General features: G+C 38.9%; 1 protein-coding gene across 1 annotated transcript in view; it reads right to left on the bottom strand.

Moving 5' to 3' along the window:
• Positions 1–3,177: 3,177 nt before the first annotated feature.
• LOC109377795 (contactin-associated protein-like 3) overlaps positions 3,178–23,799 on the bottom strand; it is a gene marked incomplete at both ends in the record, with an annotated part of 61,736 nt that continues 41,114 nt past the window's right edge. Inside the window, 4 exons of the mRNA XM_019634257.1 lie at positions 3,178–3,305; positions 8,627–8,783; positions 10,667–10,864; positions 22,221–22,340. Of these exons, the coding sequence (XP_019489802.1) occupies positions 3,178–3,305; positions 8,627–8,783; positions 10,667–10,864; positions 22,221–22,340 (603 nt within the window). The remainder of the gene's footprint in view (positions 3,306–8,626; positions 8,784–10,666; positions 10,865–22,220; positions 22,341–23,799) is intronic.

Genomic DNA, 23,799 nt, shown 5'->3' with positions numbered 1-23,799 from the left:
CAATACTCTGCTTCATCTATCTACTGGTGATTCCTTCGAGTGTGTTCTTCATTTCAGTTATTGTATTCTTTAGTTCTACCTGGTTGTTTTTTTATGATTTCTGTATCCTTCTTTATGTCCTCCCTAAGTTCCTTAAACATTCTTATCATCAGTGTTCTAAACTCCGTCTCTGAAAGGTTGGATATCTGTTTTATTTAGTTCCATTTCTTGAGGTTTCTTCTGATCTTTCACTTGGGACATGTTTCTTTGTTTCTTCATTCTGGCTGTCACGCTGATTGCTTTGATGTATTAGATCACCAGACTGGACATGACCTCCTCTTTAAGTCCTTTGTTTAGAGGTTGTATTCATCTAGTGTCCAGGGAACTTCCAAGGTTGAATATCTTATAAATTATTTGTAATTTTGGTGTGATCCTGGGAGGCAGCTGGCACAGCATCTGTCTATTCCACCATCTTACCAGAAACTCCCAGATACATTTCTGATGAGAAATTCACTCTCATTTGAATTGGTGTTCCCCTATAGATAATGCATGAGATTCTTTCTGGCTGATTTCAAATTTTTCTCACTGTCTTTAGTTTACAGAAGTTTTATTATGATGTATCTGGACATGAATTTCTTTGAATTTATCCCTCTCAGTTTCATTCAACTTCTCGTCTGTCTTTTGCCAAACTTGGAAAATTTTCAATCATTATTTTCTCAAATATTTTTTCAGCTCCACACTTTGCTGTAAATTCAGTTATATGAATATTAGATCTTTTATTATTGACCCTGAGGGGTCCCTGAGACCCTGTTCATTCTTTTTCAATCTTTTGTTCAAATTGGATATGTTATCTATCTTTAAGATATTTGAGTGTTTCATCTCAAATCTGCTATTTAGCCAATCCAGTGCATATTTTTATTTCAGTTGCTCTACTTTTCAGTTCTAAAGTTTCCATTTAGCTCGTCTTTATTTCTTTGCTGAAATGTTCTCTTTTTCTATTTGCTTCAAAAGTGTTTAGAATTACTTGGTAGAGTTTTTGTATAATAACTGCCTTAAAGTCTTTATCAGGTAATTCTAACCTGATATATTTGCATTGGAATTTATTAATTGGAATCTATTAATTAGACTCTATTAATTATCTTTTCCTATGCCAACTTAGAATTTTCTAGTTCTTTGTATGCTAAGTAATTTTGTGTTACTTCCTAGATATTTTAAATATTATGTTAAACTCTGGGCTTTGTTTCAATTCTATGAAGCATGTTGATATTTTTCTTTCTTTCTTTCTTTCTTTTTTTTTTTTTTTTGTATGCAGTTGGTCTGGTTAGGATCTGGCCACACATTCTAACCCGCCTCCTGTGGCCATGGCTCTAACAGCAGTCCAGTTTTCAAGACGTTTGCAGTACTATTCAGATCTGCCTCACTCAAGCGCCATCCAGTGGCAAGTCTGGGTTCTGCATGGTAGCTTCTTTGCTCAGTTTTCAACTTCTTTAGTTATAAATCAGATCAGATTCATGCATGTGTAGCTCTGAGGTGAGGTGAGGATTCATATACAACTTATGGCCCTGCTTTCCTGAACAGTTCTCTCTCTGTGCTCTTCCAGGTACTTTCCAGATCCCTGATGCTCTGCTTTCCACAAGAAAACTGTTCTGTTGCACTCTCCTATGCACTTCTGCAACAGTACCCATGTACCCATGTTCATTGCCAAGTGATGGGTGAACAGAGAAAGAAAAAAAAGTGACATGAGTCTGCCCACTGTCTTGGGGCCACAGCTGCCCTAGTAAGGCAGAAGACCCTGTCCCTCGGAGTTCTGGCTTTTGCGGGCTCCTGAGTCAGCCTATGCCACAACTGCCAGGGGACTGCCTGGGCACTGGGGCCTCAGAAAACAGAGAAAAAAAGGGGTCTCAGTGGGCAGAGGCAGAAGGAGGCAGGCCAGTTATGGGGCCACAGAAACAATCTAAGCATGGGTGGTAATGGAGGTGGATTCTGGTTCTGTTTTTGAAATTAGATATAATAAGACTTGCTGATGAATTAGATGTGGATAATGAGAGGGAAAGAGAAGGCATGAGTGACTATAACATTTTCAGTCTAAGAAACAAATGAGAATGGAGTGGGCATGCGCTGTGGTGAGGAAGATAGTTGTGGAAATTTTTTCTTTTTTCATTTTTTTAACAGTTGAAATGCAAGTAAAAGTACAGACTAGCCAGTTGGATGCAGGGTCTAGAGTTAAGGGAGACTGGGCCTGAGGTATAGAAACGGGGTCACTGACATCACTGTGGTATTTAAAGCCATGAGACTGAGGAAAAAAGATCACCAATGGAGAACAGAGAGGGGAGATGGCCAGGATGAGCCTTGGGGAACCCCAATATCATCCCACTGATGATGATGAGAGATGAAGGAAGATTGGGAAGGAGGAGGGATGGAGGAAAAGCAGCTTTTGTGGTCAGCTGGCCTTCAAGCAAGGAAAGTGAATCAAAGAAGAGTGAACCATGAGAGGAACCCAAAGCAGCTGACAGGCCAGTGCAGACGACAACTGAGAGCAACAACTGGACTGGGTCATGCTGAGGTTTCAGGGGTGACCTGGGAAAAGCAGTTTCTGGGAAGTGATGGAGGGAAGAAGGTCTGAAGAGAGTCTATTCAAGAGTGACAAGAAGGAGGGAAGTTGAAGATAGCATTCACAGGTTTCATTTTTGTTACTTTGGAGGCATGGAGTATATGAAAGCGATCCCGATGCAGCTGAGGGGTAAGTGGGGTTAAGGGCATTGATATTTCCCACGTGAACACTCATGATTGACAGGAGACAAACAAACAGCTACATTTGACAGGTTCAGTCCTCTCATTTTCTCATTATCTTACCAATCTTAGGCATTTTAGCATGTAGCAGAATGCTTTATACTTAGTAGGTAAATATTAAATGTTTGCTGATCAAGTGACATAATATTTCAATTGATTCTATGACTCTTCACAGCAGTAGTCTGACTTAAGGTAAATACTGTAGAAGAGACACATAATCCAGAGGTAACATATTTTTCTCAATTACGATGACAATATACACTTATTTTATAAATTAATACATCCCTCATGAAATATGGATTATCAAGAGAGACCATGTTCTTGTGAACCCACGCAGCTAAATTTCTCATGACACATTGACCTGCATTTGTTGTCAGGGCTCAAGACACTTCCTCTGCCACTACTTACTGTCCCCCTGGCAGAGCAGAGGCCCCAGTGTGTAGGCTGCTTCGGAGTGTGGTCGGCCTGCGTCTGTCATCACAACCCGAGTGACTGGCAAGTGCTCCTTACAGGAAAGGACGACAGTGTCGCTGGTCCTAGAACATAAACATAACCACCTTCACCTTCCTCTGAATGACACACAGAGAAGTAACAGTCTTTATTACAGTTCAAGAGGTAATAAGCTACATTTGTAAATACCTAACAGCAGGGAAATCAAACGGCTTATGTGAACATTTAAAGACACAGAAATATATTTAATGAGGTTGTCTGAGGACAAGAGGCCGTTGTCCTTTTCCCTGTCCACAGAGAAGAAAGCCAGCAGGTCCAAACTCCCATCATAGGCACACACAGGAGATTACATTTTCAATGTGATTAAGCACTTACAGCTCTCTCCATTTTAGCCACTGTGTAATACTTAAATGCAGAACTTACAATGCAAGAGCAACCTGCCTTGAAAAAACATACCTGACTGACAAAAGTATTTTTTTACTAAAGGTTCAGAAATGCCTGTTGTGGTTATTAGGCATTTCCTTACTTGTCAATACCACAAATTTAAAAACAAGGACAAAGCAATATGCTGATGCAAAACCAAGATATAAGTGTGACAGGATGCATTCTTAACATTAGTAAGTGAGGTAATGCATGGAGAAGTGCTTTATCTGTGACTGTCATCATCCATTCATTCGACTAATGCATACTGCACATCTTCTATTTGTGAGGCCCTGTGTTTTGGGGATGTGGACATAAAAGCCACCATCAATGTCCCCAGGAAACCTAGTGGACATTATAAATAATAACAATAGCAACAATACTATCACCATGTAAGTGAATATTTGGGGAAGCATTAATGTCTGTGGTTGCAAGACAATAAGGACTGGACGAGGGGCAAGAGAACTGGGTGGTAAGCTGGCTGCACCCCAATGTCTTCTCTGGACAAAGTAAGGAGATTTTTCTACACCTTACAAGCTGTTCATGTTTTTTATTGTATACTTCAATTACATCTGCACTTTTGGCTTATGGACAAATAATAGTTTGTCTAATTTATCATTTTGACGACCTGTACCTGTGATGAACCTAGTTAGTTTTAATTCCTAACAATTACAAAGCCACCACTCCTTTATGTACAAGTTGAAGCTTTAGAATCTGCTCTGGTTTTGCAGGTCAAAAAATCAGCAATTTCATAGGTTTCAGCCTAATAGTTTTACTGCAAAAAAAATCTGCATAACTTAATAGTTAACTATTACAATCCTGTCTAGGCATTTAAATGTTCTTTTAAGGTGGAAATTTTTTAATTATTAAATTTTTACTTTGTTTAAAATTTTTAATACAGTGACTGGCAGTGCATATACTAAGATAGGAAAAATATGAATTACATATCCTGAAAGTTAAAAAAACAATGTTTTTGAATTAGGTTTTTCATAAAAATAAGACTAAATTAAACAGCCAGTTGATCTGGGTAAGCCCCTGTAATTCCTGTTGATGGAGTTACACAGGCAGATTGCCCCAAAGATGTAACACCTGGCTTTGTTGGGAATGGCTGCCAGTCTGGAAATTTATTTTATTATAAATGTGGGGATAATGAACAAAATTAATTACTGGTGTTAAATATCAGTAAATGTTACATATAAGTGTTTTAATTCTTGTGATTGCTATTTTGGTAGAATACCCTAAAGGGAAAATGTCAGTGCATTAGTTAACTGAGGATTCTTGAATTTTAAAGAACAATTTAAAAGCTACACTTTTTAATGTAGTGAAAATTTGACTTTAATTCTGTTTTTACCACTGACAGTGCACATAGAGCCTGAAAACACTGAAGGAAAATCATGATGCTTGTTGTGTGTATGAAGTAAGATGTTATAATAGTCTTTTTCATTTTGTCGTTTGCAAAGTGCCTTCCTGAATCTGAGGGAATTTTAAAGAATTGTTATTTATAAGTTCCTCATTAGTACTGGCCATTCCCAAGTGCCCACACTTTTATGTAAGATATATTAATTGCCATGGTCACCAGGAGCTGCCTAATCTATAGTTATAATTCAGTTTTTTTCTTGCTTCTCAATTTTTTTCCAAAATTGGTAAACATTGCATATCTAGACATGATAATTTCTCATAAGTTTAAACATTCAGTAAGAGAACTTCCAAATCGACCTCCTTTTTGTTTTAATTCCTAATGCTCTAGAAATTATTCTTATCGTTCACTTTCAGTAGACGTGTTTGAGGTATAACAGAGCTTTGAGTTGTTGAGAAAGCTACAGGGGAGAAATAATGGGTCAACTTTCATGTCTTACAATTGTTCAGTAGAAAAAGGAACTGGTGACAACACAATTATCATCACCCAGAATTCCATGTTTTGAAAACGCTTGGGCTCTCTGTTGGGTTCTGCTGTGCTTTTGCTCATCTCATTGGCAAAGCCAGGCTGTATTAATTACTGCAGCATCCTAACACTCTTCGGTCTGGTAAGGCTGATCCCCACACCTTGTTTCCGTCTTCAGAATTGTTCGAGCTACTCATGGGTTTTCTTTGTAGACAACCATATTTTCTATGAATAATGTAATCTTTATTTCTTTGTTTTCAACTTTTTTTTGGTTTTGAATTTGCCATATATATATATATATATATATATATATATATATATATATATATATATATATATATACTATTCATTTCCAACACAGTTGCATTATAATCAGAGAAACTGTATGATAACTATTGTAAAACTTTCTGTTTTGCTTTATGGAACATTAGGGAAATCAGTTTGCAAAAATGTGCCATTGTGCTTGAGAAAAGTATGTATTCTATAATTTTATGTGTCTAATAAATCAAGCTGTCAATTTCATTTAAAAATATCTATATCCTATCAATTTTTGCCTGCTTGACTTACCAATTACTGACAGATGTATGTTTAAACATCTTCTTATTATGGTTGATTTGAGTTTCTTCTTTCAATTCTGTCAGTATTTTTCTATATCCATTTTGGGTCATTTTTATTAGAAGCATAGAAGCTTGGGATTTTTAGTTTTTTTCTGGTGAAATTAAAAAAGTATCAGTATAGTAATAGTAATCTTGTCCATATTAAGACTTTTAAAATTTACTTACTTTTATGTATATTTGCCTAGTAAAATTTTTTTTCTAGCATTTTACTTCCAATATTTCTAGGTGTACAAACAAGCTAAACTTGTTTTTAATTCAATATGACATATCTGGATTTAAATGGATGTTTTTGCAACATTTATTGTGCATGATTACTCATACATTTTGATCTTATTTCATACTTGTTGCTTCCTCTTCTTTTTAAAATCTCATTTGCTATCTTCTTTTGGAGTAACTAAATTTTTAAAATCTCATTTTTTCTTTCTTCCCTCTATTGATTTGAATACTGCATGCTCTGTTTCAATTCTTTTAGAGGTTACACTTAAAATTGTAATGCCTACACCTTAAGCAACTTAATGCTAATAAATATTTACAAAACAAGTTTTAAATTTCAATGACATTTTCATTTCTGAACATTTTTTTTTTTTTTTTTTTAGCTGAGCCATCCTGCCACCTGTTGGCAGCTCAGCTAAGGCTGAGAATCGAACCACTGTTGCTCAGAGCTCATACTCTTGAGTGAGCTCTTAACCAACTGAGCCATTCAGCTGGCCCTCTGAACATTCTTTTCATTCCTTTGTAAAGCATAATCATCTTGGTAATAGAATCAGAATTCTTATGTTTCAATTCCATATATAGTTATATGTTATTGATGTCTGGTATTTACCTGTTTTATTTTTTAACCTCTGAGCTTATAAATTTATTTCCTCAGTATTCCTTCTTGCCTCTGAGACTTTATAAATCACTTTCTTTCATTCTGAAAACCATTCTTAAATATGTTTTTTTAAGTCTTCTTGTGGAGTCTGCTGGTGGTAAGTTTCTTCAGTGTCTGTTTGTCTGGATCTTCATTTTATTTCACTTTTGAAAACAGTGAATACTTAGCATTGGGCAGTTGCTTTACTTTTGCACCGTGAAGGGAGTGTCCCATCTGTGGGGCTGCTCTGCACTGTTGAGCAGAGGTCAGCTGGCTGTCTAGTTCTTTCCTTTGAAGAGCCTTCCATTAATCTCTGCTCCTTTTAACATTCTCTTTAGTGTTCTTTGATTTCACCATGTGTCAAGATATGGATTTACTTTTATTTATCCTGCATGGTATTCTAATACTTTTTCAAATCGGGAATTTCTCAGCTATGTGAATATTGCCTCTTCTTAATTATCTTCAGTCTTCTCCTTTGAAACTTAATCAGACACATGTTCAGTCTTCTCCACCACTCCTCTATGTCACTGCTTTCTTAGTTACCACTTTGTTTCTCTATGCTCTAGTCTGCCCTTTATTTACATGTATTTTTCATTTCACCAATTTTCTGATCATGTGTGTCTATTATTTGGTCCAACAAGTCTTAGATTTCAATGATAATATTTTCATTTCTAAACTTTCATTTGGTTCTGTTGTAAACCACAGTCATCTCTGTTAGTAGTATCTGATTGCTTTCCCATGTTTCAATGCCAGTATTTATTTTTCAAACAGCTCATGTATTTATTTACGTTTTTAATGTATCCATCAGCTGTGATTTTGAGGCATCCAATCTGTCTTTGTGGTTTCTTCTGCCTCTATTTCTCTCCTGCAGTGTTGTGTGTAACACTGGATTGTGAGCTCATGTTTGGTGGCATTTTATCTGTGGGAATCCTGTAAGGCCTGTACAAAAATTTCATGTAATTCAACAATAAACCATTGGTGTTTCCAACCTGTGGCAAGGTTTACTTAATTCAGGGACCATTCAGGTCATGTAAATATGGACGCTAAACCTGTGTGAGGGCAGGTCTGTAGACAGGAGTTTTCAGGGAGCTATTTTTTTCTACCTAGAGTGCTAACTGGAAGATTCATCCCTGTTCACCTTTTCTTTGAGTTGTAGCCTTTTGAGATATGTATCTCTATGGGCAGCTATATGTTCCAAATATCCCATTTCATGGACTCAATGTCATGCCTGGTTTCCTCTATGTGAGCATTTAAAAACACAACTAGAAATTAGGGAGGTCAGCAAACAGTCCTGAGTCAGCCTTGGGTGGTTTATCTTATTAACTGGGTTAAGCTTAACTTTAAGAAGCCTAATATTTTACTTTTAGTGAATGGGAAACATTAATCTAGCATCCCTCTTTTGTCTTACTAGAAAAATAAAGTGAGTATGATTATTTATTCACAGGTAAACAGAAACAGCTACCTTTATATTTTAGGCTTCAGGTTAAGTCCATCATACATGTCAAAGTTTATCCTTTTCACTTGCTAGGAAATACTTTATTCTCTTTATTGTACTGCCTTGTCCAATGTCTACCTAAAGTACATAGCTTAAGCAATAAAAAAATTACAGTTTGCACAGGGAAATTATATGGAAATCACCATTCATTCCGGTCAGCATCACAGTTGCAGTAATATTGAGAATCAATGCAGTTCCCCTCTAATCCACAAGTACACTTTTGAGCATCAGGCAGAGAACCTCCCCAGTAAGTGTGTGTTTCATTGGTTCTTCCAACCCACCAGCTCACTGGGGTTCCATCTGAAAGACAAGTATGAGAAAGGTGACACCTACTTTGGCCCCTACTACCTGCCTCCCCAATAGAGTGCCCTTACTCCCCTCTATTAAAACATAAAGAGGCTATTTTAGAAGTGAAGCTATTTTAACTCTGAATAGGATATTTTTTAAGAGGATTTCCAACTGTGTAAATATATTTTAATATCAAGACTTGCAAATCTTTTTCTTGTATTAGAAAATGATCAAGTAGTCCCTCACTCATACAGGCATTATATTTACATATTTTTCTTGAGGACTCCAAATATATAATTTATTTGGAAATTACATTAAAAATTATCATCAAAGTAAAAACCAGAATAATTTATACACTGAATCTGAAATCTGTTTGCGATCCTAATAGACCATTGAAAGAATTTAATATTATGCAAAATATGGATTTCTTTCACTTCATTCATTAGCTAAATACACTGGTACTTCATATCATGTCTTAGAAGTTTCTTGGAGACATGTGCTTCTTTTTATATTGAATGGGTTAGCTCTGTATTTGGAAACTAAAGCAATGGCCCTGAAAAGCCTTTTTGCTGCCTGAGGTGAGTCTCAGGCTCAGAACAATTCTGAGGTATCTCCAGTTCAGTTCTCAGCACAGCCCACATGTACGCAAGTACGTGACTGAGGCCTCTCAGCTCCACAGGACTGCACAATTATGCTAAAGTCTCTGATGAGGCCCCATTAGGTTACAGCACAGCCAGTAAGGATGATCACAAAAGGCAGAGCCCAGGGTGAGGGGAAACAGTCTCTGGTAAACAAAGAGTGAGGGGAGGAGGGGAAACGGAAGTGACATCCCATCAGTTGGCTCTGCGAAGATGCCTGTCCATTTCAGTGTGCTCTTTCAAACCTTAGGCTTTCCCCATCAGGCCCCACCTGGAACATAGCCTAGCCTCTCCCTACATTATAAGGCCACTGCTCATAGGGCTCCCAGTTCAGTGAGACTTCTGCTTCTGCTGACAGCCCCTCAGCTTGTTACCACTCACAGCAGGCCCAGTGGGTGAGAAACATGCCACGAAATCAGTATCAACAGTCTTGTTTTTCTAATGTGTTGAGAATGTATTCCCAGGGGGTAGAAGATCCTTTTAGCCCAGATATTGAGTAGTTATTTTTCAAAATACCATTTAAAAAACGTAATTATTCAACATATTTTTTCATAGATTGAAGAGCAAAGAAATCATTATACACATTTACATTGGAATTTTTCATTTTCTCTATAAAATAAGAACCATCCAGTGTTTTTAAAGGTAAAAATGCCTTTGGCTCCATTCAAGATTTCTCTGAGTAACCTAGAGAATTTGCATAAAAATAATTCGGAATAACTTGAAGAAGAATCAGAGGCTGGATTGAGAAGGAACGGAAGAAATATCAATGACCATCGTGCATGGCTCTGCTACCTCAGTCATTTTAGCTGTTGGTTCACTGTCCTCTTCAGGCACAATTACAATCCCAGTGATTTAGCATCAACAGGACGGTGATGTAATAGTTTCTCAGAATCCACACTGACTATTACCTAACTTCCTCATTGGTCACCCATAATCATGTCCCATGAAGCTATCTGTAACACAGAAACCTTAAGGATGCCAAAGGAAAAATACCCCTGGACCTTGACAAGATCTTAGGCCCAAGTGCTCTGCCACAGCCCACTTGCAAACCCAAGTGAACTCATGGGCTGCTGCACTGAGGTCATTCATGGCTTTGAGCAAAGAGCAACAGATATTGACCTTGCTCTTTGTTCCAAGGAAAAGCATCCTGTAATTTCCAGATTGTGGCCCATAGTGCACAGGTTCTCAGGCATCTGTGCAGGCCACTTGGCCTGTGGGAACTCCACCCCATGAGGGTGGGTTGCTGTGGGTACTCACCATGGTGAGGTGAAAGCCTTGACTTCTTGCAGTGGAAAGCCAGCTCCTGTTGGCAGCGGTTCGCACGGTTGGTTATGGCCTGGAGCTGGTCCATGCTGGCCCTGTACTTGAAAACCACAGGAGGGGGGTTTTCTTCATTCGAGCTTTTGACCCTGGCCAAGTGGGAGCCATTGTGCTGCACTGAGGTCCATGCTGCATCTTGTGGGCAGAAATGGGATTGGGAAGGAGAAAGGAGACTATGACTAGAATAATTAGAAACAAATATGGAAATCAGAATCATCTTCTATGTGAGTTAAAAATTTTGTTTTTGCAGCTATCAGATCTCTTTGAGTTTGTAATCAAAACAAGTGGGATTCTTTAAATATTCATATTAGGAATTTTGTTTATTGTAATTTGTATTACCCTGAAGGTAGTTAACACTCTCAGAGAGCCAATTTTTTAAATTCTGTGTTATAATATTCCAAGTTATAAATAGAAATGTTTGGCTCTTAAAAAATGTTCTTTTCATTACCATAAGAAGATAACTAAACCTTTATTGTGTGTATATTTATCTTTTTAATAAACATATTCCTCATCTGCCTGAACATCTTTTTCTCTGATAATCAGAGAAGTGTGTCAAAGGCACATTTGAGGAACCAGCAGCCCACATGATCATGCAAAATAATAAAAATAAGTATTTTTGAAAAAATTGGCTGATAGTGTATCAGTAACGCAGTCGGTGGCCAGCACTAAAAAACATAGTTCCTTGGAGTATCTAATATAATTCCTGGCAGTGACCATAGCTACACAAATGTCTGCCAGCAAATTATGACATATGTATGTTTCATTGATTACTATAGTTTTAAAAGAGATTTTAAAAATGGTTAATACACATTCCACATGTTCATAACAGAAACAAACCCACAAACAACAACAACAAAACATCTTGACTTTTTTACCTTCTCCCATATGCCTCCCACCATGAAGGCGTAATAGCTCCTGCTGTACAAAACACCCATGGTTTAGTGGTGAAAAGGCGGACTTTGAGTTGCCCTAACTCAACTATGTTTATAATGTCAAATCACATAACTTACTCTGTGATATGTATTTGGTAAAACAATCAGTCTACATACAAATTTCCAAATTTCAGGGGTAGGCAATAGTCACATGGAGTTTATTTTTATTATTTTAAATAGCTATTACATGGACAAGCTTCAAAATCAAAACAGTGCTCCAGGAAATCCACTGAGGGGCTCCGCTGGCCCCTGCCCCTGTACTGCTGAGGTTTGGGCCTGGGAGATATCTCACAGCCACACAGGTGCTCACAGACGCCTAACACATCAAATACACCTAGAGATCCAGGAAAAGAGTCCAAGGGTCATGGCGAGAGTGCTGGCTCAAAGCCTATGGAAAAGTATCACAAAATATGCAAAAACTATCAAGAACAGGAATAAGTTGTGAGTCAGCATGACTAATTCAGCTTTTTATTCAATTAGGAAAAAGGACAATGCATCATCTCCCTTTCTCTGCTCACTCTAGGGAGTTCTGAGTGTTCCTGTAGCAACTAGAATTCCATAGATTTTTTTCCTCCCCTTTAATCATGTTTTCACTAGACTGTCTATATTTCAACATTTTCCTGAAAAATTACTAAAATGGGCCTGGTGTTATTTTTTGTAATTACCTATTTCCATTCACCCTCAGGGTTTCTTCCATAAGATGAAATCAGGGTAACAGGAGGCACACAGAAGACTGTTAGGCTTGGGAGTTCATCAATTATAATGCCATTGTGTCATTTACTTTCATGGTTTGTGGCATAAAGAAAAATGACATGCCCAAATAGTTCATGTAGGCTACTGGTCAGTATGGTAGATTTACAGTCTCACATGGTTAACATGTAATAATAAAAAATTTTTCAAGTGGAGAGAAGGGAAAGGTTAAAAAGAATCTCAAAACTGGCCTTCTGGAAAGAAGAATTTAAATGATTGCCCTATCTAGAAATGTTATTTAAAAGGACCCGATAAAGACACATTATGTTTCCCTAATTTCCACAACATATTATTGGGTTGTCAGAAAAGTGATGATGCATCTTTGCAATGAAAAACATAGAACCAATATGTCATGACTTTTCCAACAACCCAATATTTTCCTAGACTTCAAACTATTAGTGAAACGGGACCTTTGAGATGCTATATAGCCTTAGCTTTCAAGCGTGAGGGGACAGACTTAGGAATTTAAGTGACCAGCATGATGGAAAAGTACTTAGCTGTTATGTACTGTAGTCTGAAGCACAAATCAAATCTGAAGAAATTAATTGTAAGAGTGGACAAATTTAACCAAGACTTTTAAACTGTCACTGAATGAGACCACATGAGTACACGTTGGTCCCACTCCCTGGAGCCTTGCATTTGCCCAGAAAGGGAGACAGGTGGTGCCTGGCCCACCACTTGCCCAGACATGATAACCTGCTCACAGTTATTATAACTGGTGGTTCAGTTTGGTAAGCAGGATAGAAACAATAACCCTGAATCACCTTATTCAACAACCCCTAGTTTTTGTTTATTTTGCCAAATTATATCCACTTTGCAATTTGCAACACTTCCTACACTTTATGATACACATCTGAACTCTATAAGGAGTCTTTTATAGAAAATCAGGTGGTTGGATGGAAAAAGAAACACCTTTTTTTTACACCTTCAGGTAAATAATCCAAAGTACTACTGCAACAGTTGTTTCCATCTCCCTGAGGAAAAAAGAAGGAAACAGACTTCATCACAAAAAGTCAGATGCCTTTAGAGTTGGTGGGTCTATCTATCTCATTTGATCTGGAAGTCTATCTCAAGGAAAGTTAAGGCAAAATCCTTTTTCTCACAGATGCCTGAAACAAAGTCCAATTTGTTCTAAGCACCTCCTCTTTTTGGAAATCAATGCAGCTGCCTGCATTTCTTCAGAGGGAAAACGGGTGTATACATGCTGAGAAGACTGGGAAGGCAATATGTGAGATGATTTAACTCATTGCTTTCTATCTCCAGATAAATAACTAGTCAAGAAGAACAACTCAGGATGACAAATAAGGGTGGACTGATTAAAAACTAGCAGCCATTCCTGGATCCACAATAATCTGAATACTGCATTGTGCTTCTGAGAAGTCTAGTCAAGACAGCCTCCTCAAATTCAGAGACAGACATTGTTAGAGCTGGCTCTCATCTTTAATCCAGGCCAACCCTCTAGCCACACAGATAAGAAAGTTGAAGTCTAGAAAAACTCACTTGCCCAACTTCACAAAACTGTAAAACTTGGCCACACATATCTGAGCAATTCAGCGTGAGTTGCTGAGCTTTCTGAATAGGTCAAGTTCTCATGGGCTGCTGAGGTCTGCAACCTTCCCTGACCACTTATGCATCTGAGCCCTGTCGTATATTTCAAATGAAAAAACTCCAGGAGGAAACAGAACTAGATCATTGGCATTTGTGTGCACATGGGGCTGGTGGTGGCCAAAGTATACTGCTGTGAATGCCCAGTGGTTGCCCTGAGGAAGACATGGTCAGCTCTTCCCTGTCCCTGCCCAGATCTCAGAGGCACCGGGCTCCACCATGTCATCTGTTTTCCAGAGCCAAAGGTGATTTGGTGTTTGTTTTACTGAGGGGCATGGATGACAGCTTTGAGCAGACAGTCTCCAGGCCCTGGGAGGGACCCCAAAGTGGCACTCACTCCTCACCGCCCCACACCTGTGGGTCTCTTCTGATCAATAGTGAGATTAGGGCCTTCACAAAGGCTGTGACTTCTTGTCACAGTTTCTGGGGCCTTGGAGCTTTTAATGGTTTACGTTCATATTTTTTTTTTAGGGGAGAGCGCGAACGCAGTCCCCCACTACCACAAATTATGCAGTCGAGTTTCCCACATTTGGGGAAATCGCAAGGGGTCAGCACATCCAGAGTGCAATGGATAAGCCTCGCCCTGGGAAAACCACCTTCATGATCATGGTATCTCCCCTGCCAGGTAAGTATACGTTCATATTTTTAACACAAGAAAATACTATGAGATACCACTAGATACCCCCAGGAGAAGGCAGCTACGTCACAGCCCTCTTTCCTTGGAATTTTAGAGGATGATCTTTTTACTTAATGGGTCACACTGAATACACTTTTATGTGTCTTCTCAGTCGCAGAGTAAGCACCTGCTATTGGGTTGTCGGAAAAGTCATGACACATTTTTACAATGAAAAACAGAAAAAAATACATCATGACTTTTCCGACAACCCAATATTTACCACAGAAGGACAGTTACTCAACACGACTTATGTTCTCTAGAGGCAACACACATGTGGGCTTCGCCCAGTGCTGGCTCCTCCCAGTGCTCAGTTATCATGAGGTGTCACTAGTGTTTGCCCTGGCATTTCAGCATGACAACAAAAAGGTTTCATCAGAGAGAACACTACATACACACTTATAAAATTAGATATGGGCAGAGCAGAGGGTCATAGTCAATAAGAGATTATGGCTTACAACCCATGGTTTTGGAAAAGTCTAAAAATTCTCTGAGCCTCTGATTCCACATTTGGTAAATGGGGCGAGTGGCCCAGGCAGCACTTAAAGCCTGAAAGTGCTTGTTCTAGCCATCTTCAAATACTATGGCAGTTAGCCCAGCAGACTGCAGGCCCAGTCACTTGCTGAGTGTCTGCATTTACTGTTCATCAAGACCTTCACTCTGTCCATCTGTAAGGGGCCCTGCTGTGTGGACAACCAAAGGCCCGGAAAATGAAATTTTCCAAAGCATTTGTCTGTTTTCCCTTTTGGGCACAGTGACAAGACTTGTTCTGAAAGTTTTGCATCCACTGTTTTAGGAGCTGCAGGAGGCCAGCCAGTGGAGGCAGGAAGGATTCCTTCTGGGCAAAGCTGACTAAAAAGAGATGCAGGGTCATGGTGTATGACAGTTATCAAAAAGCAGCTTCTTGGGCTGGCCGAGTGGCTCAGTTGGTTAAGCGTTTGCTCAAGAGTTTCAGCTCTGAGCAACAGCGGTTCGAGTCTGGCCCAAGCTGAGCTGCCGCTGAGCTGCCAACAGGTGGCAGGATGGCTTAGTTAAAAAAAAAAAGCAGCTTCTTCCTCTTTTCTTTCTTTGTCTTTTCTTCTCTTTTTTCTGTTTTCTTTTATTTCTATTAGAAATCCTAACATTTCTTCATTATTGAATTTTCGTAAGAAACACTATTTTCAAGTAAAAGTTGCCATACATGATATATGTACAATGACGCCATGCTTACCGCTATCCATTTTTTTAAATTAAATTTATTGGGGTGACAATGGTTAGTAAAATTACATAGATTTCAAGTCTATAATACATATATTGCGCATATATATGTATATATATATATATATATATATATATATATATATATATATATATATATATATTGCATTATGTGTTCACCACACAGAGTCAGTTCTACTTCCGTCATCATATATTTGATCCCGTTTACCCTCATCTATTACCCCCCCACCTCTTTACCATCTGGTAACCACTAAACTGTTGTCTGTGTCTATGAGTTTTCGTTTCTTTGTTTGTTTTTCTTGTTCCTTTGTTGCTTTCAGCTTTATATCCCACAAATGAGTGAAATGATATGGTTCTTGACTTTTTCTCTCTGATTTATTTTGCTTAGTATAATAATCTCAAGGTCTATCCATGTTGTCACAAATGACAGTATTTTATCTTTTCTTATGGCAGAGTAGTATGTAAGAAGCATAGTATTATAGGTCTAGTGGTGCCTGTTCTACAGAGAACTAGAAAAAATAATAATGTGAGTTATATATGTAAGGATTGGGCTGATTGCCATTTTTATGACATAATGCTGGAGGCCTGACACAATTTCTGACACAGGAAAAGTTTAAGAAACATAGTTGCTTGGTTTGCATAAGGGTGACTATGCAAGAGTGATAATACTCTTAAGTGAAATGTGCTGGATTACTGCCTTGCAGAGTCAATGAATCAGGATCTAAAGGTGGGGGGTGGGGGACAGGGGTGCAACAACCCAGTCCTCGGCCTGTTCATCAAGGCCCCAGGAGATCCTTATGGACCCAGAGTTGAATCACTGCTCTGACTGCAATCCATCTCCTCCCTCAATTGTTCTCACGTGATGTCTGAGAACCCGAGCTTCTGAAGCACACACCTATGAAACAAGAACACAAGTATGCTGCATTCAGGATGGGCACAGCAGCCTTCTCTCAGTGGGCAGAGACACTGGGATTCAGTCCTTACCCTGTCATCAAAGAAACTATGCTCTGCTTTTTCTGTTTAGAAAAGGGAACTGATCTGTTAGCAAATTTCACAAGCAGTCCTTTCAAAATAGCTTACTTTTTTGTTTTTGTTGTTTTTGTATTAAAGGTACCAGAATACATGCAGAATATGTCCTGCACTACATTTTTGAAGGCTATTACCAAAGATATAATTGTAGCTATTGGTTTATTTTGTTACTTATATGTTTTTCCAAGTGTTAGTACCTTTTTGTAGTAATTAGAGAATATTTAATTGTCCACAGGCATTGTGCCATCAAGGAGAAGGCCAACTTCATAGCGGGAATATTCCCAGGCTGGAGATTGAGTACCAGGATCTTTGTGCTTCCTTTATCGATAAGTAGATTTGTCACAGACACCTCATGTGACCCAGATCAGTCAGGACCATTTAGCTGTAACTTTGGTTCATTCCTTGCATTTTTCCTAGGAACAATCCAGATTTTTTAAACTTTTGATCCAATACTTCATTGCATAGCTTCTAGAGATATTTGTTGGGTTTCTGGATAGGACTCTGTGCTTCTTTGTCATCAGCATCTTGCTTTCCTTATGACTTTGAGTTTAATAGAAATCCTTGGTATTTAATATTATTTGGAAATCTTTGCTGAAATATTTTTAACTCCTGTTCTCCATCCTGTGTTTATGTGTGTGTGTGTTCCATGATCCATTCGATGTTCCATCTCGATTCTACTTTATGGACTCTTAGCATATTTATCTTGTCACATGGACTAGAATATTCTAATTTCAGGAGTTTTCTTTTATAAGAGTAAGGCATCTCTAAATTCTAAGAAACTTAAGTACCCAAAAGGCACTGTGATACAATAACCTGTACTTAATGTTTGTTCATTTGCAATGTAATATGAAGACAGAAATAGTTAATGTTTTCTTTGATAATAAAAATGTACACAGCAATGTCAACCAGTAAATTATTACCCTAATTTTCTGAACACACACACACACACACACACACACACACACACACACTTAAAGCTATTAAGACTTTCCAAGATTAGAGAGTCTAGAATATACTTAATTTACAGTTTTAATGTCTTGTATTTTACCTCATTACATGTGAACAAATCTTGTTGCATTTGTGGACACATCAGGGCTGTGGAGTTTCCGTGGTGGGTCATGAAATTTCACCCAAAGAACCCATACATATGGGAACACGAGGACTATTGCTTGGACAGTGAAATGAATGGTGGCAGCAAAATTCCACATCTGTGCTGGTTTTGTTTCTCCACCTCGTGATGCCCTTCACCCCCTTTCCATTTTAGTTTTTGTGCAGATAGAGCAGGCTGTGCACACTAAGACCAAAGCCCCTCGGCTCCATGACAGCGATTTCTAAACCTGGGTGCACATCAGAAGCTCTAGGGAAGTTAAATAAAAACACAGCCTTTGTGGGATGCTGCCCCTCCAAGGACACGCTTGTGGGGACCTGGAGGTGCCCTGTGCTGCTGGGATAATGGACAGTGTCAACAGTGACAGTAAAGGAAATGGGAGCCTGCTGGTCAGGTTAAATTAATTTGTAAAGTCACATTCCAAATATATTTTTAAAAGTTTGTATGCCAAGGATATTATTACTGGCCATGGGCTTTAAGATGACATGCTACATTTGATTTTATAGTCAAGCACACAACTATGAAAAAAGAATACAAGTATGATGTGTTCAGGGTAGGCGCAGCAGCTTTCTCTCTCAGCGGCAGAACCACTGGGATTCAGTCCTCACCCTGTCACTAACTAGACAATAACAGGCAACCCAAACTTCACACGTCCACCGCTGGAATCCTGGTCTTCCCTTTCAGACATGCTCCTTCCCAAGAATTCTCCATCTCATTGAGATATCCACACCTCCACCCACCTGGACACCTCTTCCCCTCCAGCCACATCCCATCCACTGGCTCGCACTCCAGCCTTCCTCTCCTCCTCCTCTGTTCCCGCCCTGCTCACTTCGCCCTGCTCCACTTCACCTCGTCTGGGCTCAGTTACTGGAGCTGCCCCCTAAGAGGCCCCCTTGCTTCCTCTAGGCACAGCACATTGGTTACCAGCTCAAACTGCACTGCTGGGGTGAGTCCTGGACCTGCCGCCTTCCAGCTCCATGGCTGGGGAAGCCACCTTTCCATCTTTCCAGCCTGGTCTGCCCAGCACTCCAGGCTCACTGTGGCCACAGGCCTCCTGCATTTGCTTCCTCCCTCTGTCTGGAGACTCTTCCTCAGCTTTTCTCAGGAATTATATGTCATGTGGTTGACTCACATGTAACTTTCAAACTTTCCTGATGCCTCTATTTGAAACTGGAGCCACCCTCCCACAATCTGTGTCCCCATTCTCTGCTTTATTGGCTTCACAGCACCCACTACCTTCCAACATGCTACATATTTGATTAGTTGCTGTCAAGTCTCTGGTTTCCACCCCACCAGGGGAGGGACATATCCTGTGTCTGTGCCGCTGTGCCTACAGCTTTGTCTGGGTGCTGACTGCACATGCATTCAATGGTGTTAAGAAGCTTTTTTGTATCTCTTCATTTTTTGCCTTTACTTGGACATTTATTCAGGTCATCCTGGGGAAGGAAACGATTCACTTCCTCAGCAGACAGATTTCAATACCATCACCAGGTTTATAAACTGACCAGGTATTCATCAGTAGATTTCACCTTTTCCCTCCATATTTAGAGGCTCATCTGACAGCTACGGTAGAGGCTTATATATTATAAACTTGCTTATATAAGGTCAGATAATTAAGTTCATGAATGCATCCTAGGAAAAGTGCTACATAGCTCATTGCTGAATATCACTACAGTCACCTTTGAAGTACGCCCCTTGGGAAGCTATGCACTGATGCCAGCACCTAGTCCACCCTTCGAAGAAATTTCGGAACTCTTTCTCTGAAATGGCCATCAGAGCTGTCATCGTATCACCCTTGATGTCCTGAATGTCATCAAAATGTCTTCCTTGAAATATTTCCTTAATCTTTGGGTAAAGAAAGAATTCATTGGGGGCCAGATCAGGTGAGTAGGGAGGTGTTCCAATACAATTATTTGTTTACTGGCTAAAAATTCCCTCACAAACAGTGTCTTGTGAGCTGGTGCATTGTTGTGATGCAAGAGACATGAATTATTGGCAAAAAGTTCTGGCCATCTAACTTTTTCATGCAGCCTTTTCAGCACTTCCAAATAGTGAACTTGGTTAACTGTTTGTCCAGTTGGTACAAATTCACAATGAATAATCCCTCTGATATCAAAAACAGCTAGCAACGTTGTTGCCACAAGTTCGAGAACTTAATTGTGAGACCCCATATATCATCAGGTATTATCCTAAGTTAACTGAAATTAAAAGCTGAGTGTCCATTGGTGTTTTCTCTTTGCATTTAAACAACAACTCGTCTCCCCTCTGGTAGCAGGGGCCAAGGTTCACTCTAAAAAGGCAACAGCAATTACAGGGAATGAAAACACATCAGTTATTGTATCAAATTCATATTAAAACAAGTTACCTTTGAACCAGTTTTCCATTACAAAGGGGCTTTATAAATATGCACAACTGAAGCCTCATGGCAGAGCCCAGATCACATGTTCACCTGTGATGATTAATATTGTTTTCCTTTATTACAACCATAAACTGCAGACAATCAGGAAATCAGCTCACAGTTACTCCTCTTGGCAGAAAATGTAACTTTACCTCCGCCTTACCCACCTGCCAACAATCAATTATCAACAAAATGGCTTCAGTCACTGAAACCTTACTCATCCTGGAAAGTGCCAGTTGGGATCACTTTCACTTTTCTATAGATCTTGAAATTTTTCAATGTATATGGAACCCTGCTCATAGGATTAATCCAAGACAAAATTAAGAAAATCTTCAATACGTCCTAGACTTCTGTGCTAATTAAGCATGTGTCTGATAAAAGGGAAGGTATTATTGGGATGCCAGCATCTTTATTTAGCTTTCTATGTTTTTGGTACGCACTTGAACCATGATAATGAAAGCAAAACAAAGCAGAAACTGAGTAACTTGAAGGCCAGTTATAACCACTGGAGCCCAGAATCTGGGAAGGTCCCTTGGCTGTTTTCTCACGTATTTTACTGATCACACATCTTTCAGTAAAGGAGGTAAGACAATGTATTGCTCGCTATCATCACACTGCAATATTTTGCTCAGTATTTATAGTAACTAGTTTGCCAAAAAGCCCCAAACAACCATACCGCATCCACTGAAAAGCTCTGAGGGCTCTCGCATTATCTGTGCCAACTTTGGGGGCCGTATTCAAGCTGGAAAATATATTGGACCCAATTCAGATCAAATTATAAACCCACTGCCACAATGGTCAGATTTTGTTTTATGTATGAAGTGGTAGTAGGCATAAAAACTGCAATAGGATTTTAAGCTACTCACAAACCATCATCATAAATTTACCCACAAATATGCCCTTTGTGTAAACTGCAAACCTCACAGGGTGACATGTATCCATAATAACAGAGAAATCATATTATAACTAAGTTATAGTTACTTTAGAACCACCTACAGTTGATTTTTTTTCCTGAATATTGTCTCAGAATTTGGAAACTATGTGGTTGTTAAAGTCCCTGTTATGTCGACAGACCTCTAGACAAACACAGAAAGTATCACAAGGGAGAATTGTCCACCTTCTGTTCATGAAATGTCCTGTGAGCATGGAGAGGTTTGGGAGACACACACACACACACACACACACACACACACACACACTAGTCACAAGAATTTGTATCAATTCAATCAGGGCGGCTGTCATTCACTATAGTGGAGGTTTTGATCTTTTTGGAATCCTACACTCATAGGTCCAGGTGTAAAATTTAAAAGTGTCAAAGAACTAAAGGACTTGTTTATGACATATATGTATTTATCTACCACATATAATTGGATTTCTAGGGAAAATGAAATATTACACATAGTTGCATATGGTCATATTATTGCATGAAGTGTGCACACTTTAAAAACAGTTATTATCTCCTAGATAAAAAGTGAATATTCTTCTGTCTTTAGCACTTATTCACATGAACTAAAATATAAAGTTTATCCTTTTCTGTTTTAGGTTGATAAACAAAGATTTATTGTTAATTTTGCACAAAAAGAACATTTCCAGAAAATAATGACATAACTTTTAATTACCATCTCTTAACTATTTAAAACATTATGTGTAATACTTCTGAGCAATCACATTATAATGCAATAAAGATGCTGCTAGGCAAATTCTACTCCCCACCTTGGTTGTGCAAACAATAGGCATTTACATGAGTTTCACTCTCATAATAAAGCTTCTTAGCATACCTGTCATGTTGCAATAAACAAGAGCTGGTCCCAAAGGGCCACTTCCATCTGAGTCGATATAGTAGAGCCCTGAAGAGTCCCCTCTGTACTTGTGGGCTTCACATGACTGCTTGTAGAGAGCTGCAAAAGACAAGGATCTCAGATGGGGATACAATGGCATGGGTCCCTCCATGTTGTCAATTAAGTGGCACTTTCATTTCCCCAGTGACACTCATTCTGCATTGCTCTCAGGAACATATTCTCCAGGGGACTGTCCCCCTACTTCAATCAGGCAACGTAAAGGTTCTGAAGCACAGAGTGAGAGATTTTAAGTTGTCTCACTGTGGGGATGTGTGGATCTGAATCAGGCATACTCTAGAAACACAAGATTCTTTTCAAATCTGTGATAACTGGACATACTCCAACCTAACTCTAGTTTTGCCAACAATATCTGAGCATCTGAAGTACACTGGCTTAACCCCCTAAAAAATATGTTATCTAATACTCATGTTAATTTTTCAAAATTACTCGGTAATTCTACCCTTTTTTTACTTAAAACAATTTACACGTAAAGTGCACTTTTTTCAAGATAAATTTTACAAGTCAACAACTATTCTTCATTCAATTTTTAAAGGTTGTTTTAAAAAACTTTCCTGAAAGCAAATGATTAAGAAAATTAAAATTTGAAGATATATACATGAAATGTCTCTTTGTAATTTCAATTTATGTTGATTCTTAATTGAATTCTTTATATGTACAATAAATGTTTTGCTATGTACCAAGCAAGTGATTAACATCTGCAGAGTTGGACTTAGTTACTATTTAGAATAAGTTTACGTGAGTAACCAACCAAGTAACATCTCTTGTGTGCGTCATTTGTTGCCTTAGCAGGGAAAACCCTCTGCAAGCCTGAAAAGCAGCTCCCTGAAGCTTCTGGGGAAGGCGAGCGGACTGATTCTTGCACAGTGTTGGAGTGGGTCTTTAAGCCAGCTCTCAAAACAGGAAGTGGTCAGGCAAGACCCACAAAGCAGAGCGATCCAAGATGGGCACAGAGGAAGAGAGTTGATGCCATTTTGCATTCATTAGATTATCTACATTTTAAAACTTTGCCTAATTATTTCAAATAGTTAATAAAAACCTGGGGGCAGTAGTAGAAGTATAGTTTTTTTCTCTCATCACAAAATAAGATTAAAGGAATGTTGGTATGTCCAGGGAGTTTACAAAATAAAGCATGCTTTTCTTTAATTTCTTAATATGGCCTAGTGTCAGATGTGTCGAGTGAGATGGCCACAAATCAATAGCATAGCTATTGCCATCTGTCCCGATGGACACACAGGCATTGCTTTCTCACCATGCTTGTATGTTGGCCACTCATAGTTACACCTCCGTAGATATATAAACATGCTCACAACTGCTTAGCAGTGTCCAGAGGGACACACACAAACTGATCACAGGATTTATGTTTGGGTTGGGGCTGGGATTGCCCAGAGAATGAGGTGGAGGAGGAACAATTAGGAGGAAACCTGCTCTAAATGCAAATGTTCACATCATCGATTGTGTACTTAGCCCAAAAATACACTCAGGCCTAAACATAATGGCT

This window comes from Hipposideros armiger, unplaced genomic scaffold (assembly GCF_001890085.2).
Source record: "Hipposideros armiger isolate ML-2016 unplaced genomic scaffold, ASM189008v1 scaffold_1559, whole genome shotgun sequence".
Taxonomy (NCBI): Eukaryota; Metazoa; Chordata; class Mammalia; order Chiroptera; family Hipposideridae; genus Hipposideros; species Hipposideros armiger.
Note: the sequence above shows the minus strand (reverse complement) of the source record. Positions and strands in the feature narration are given on the sequence as shown.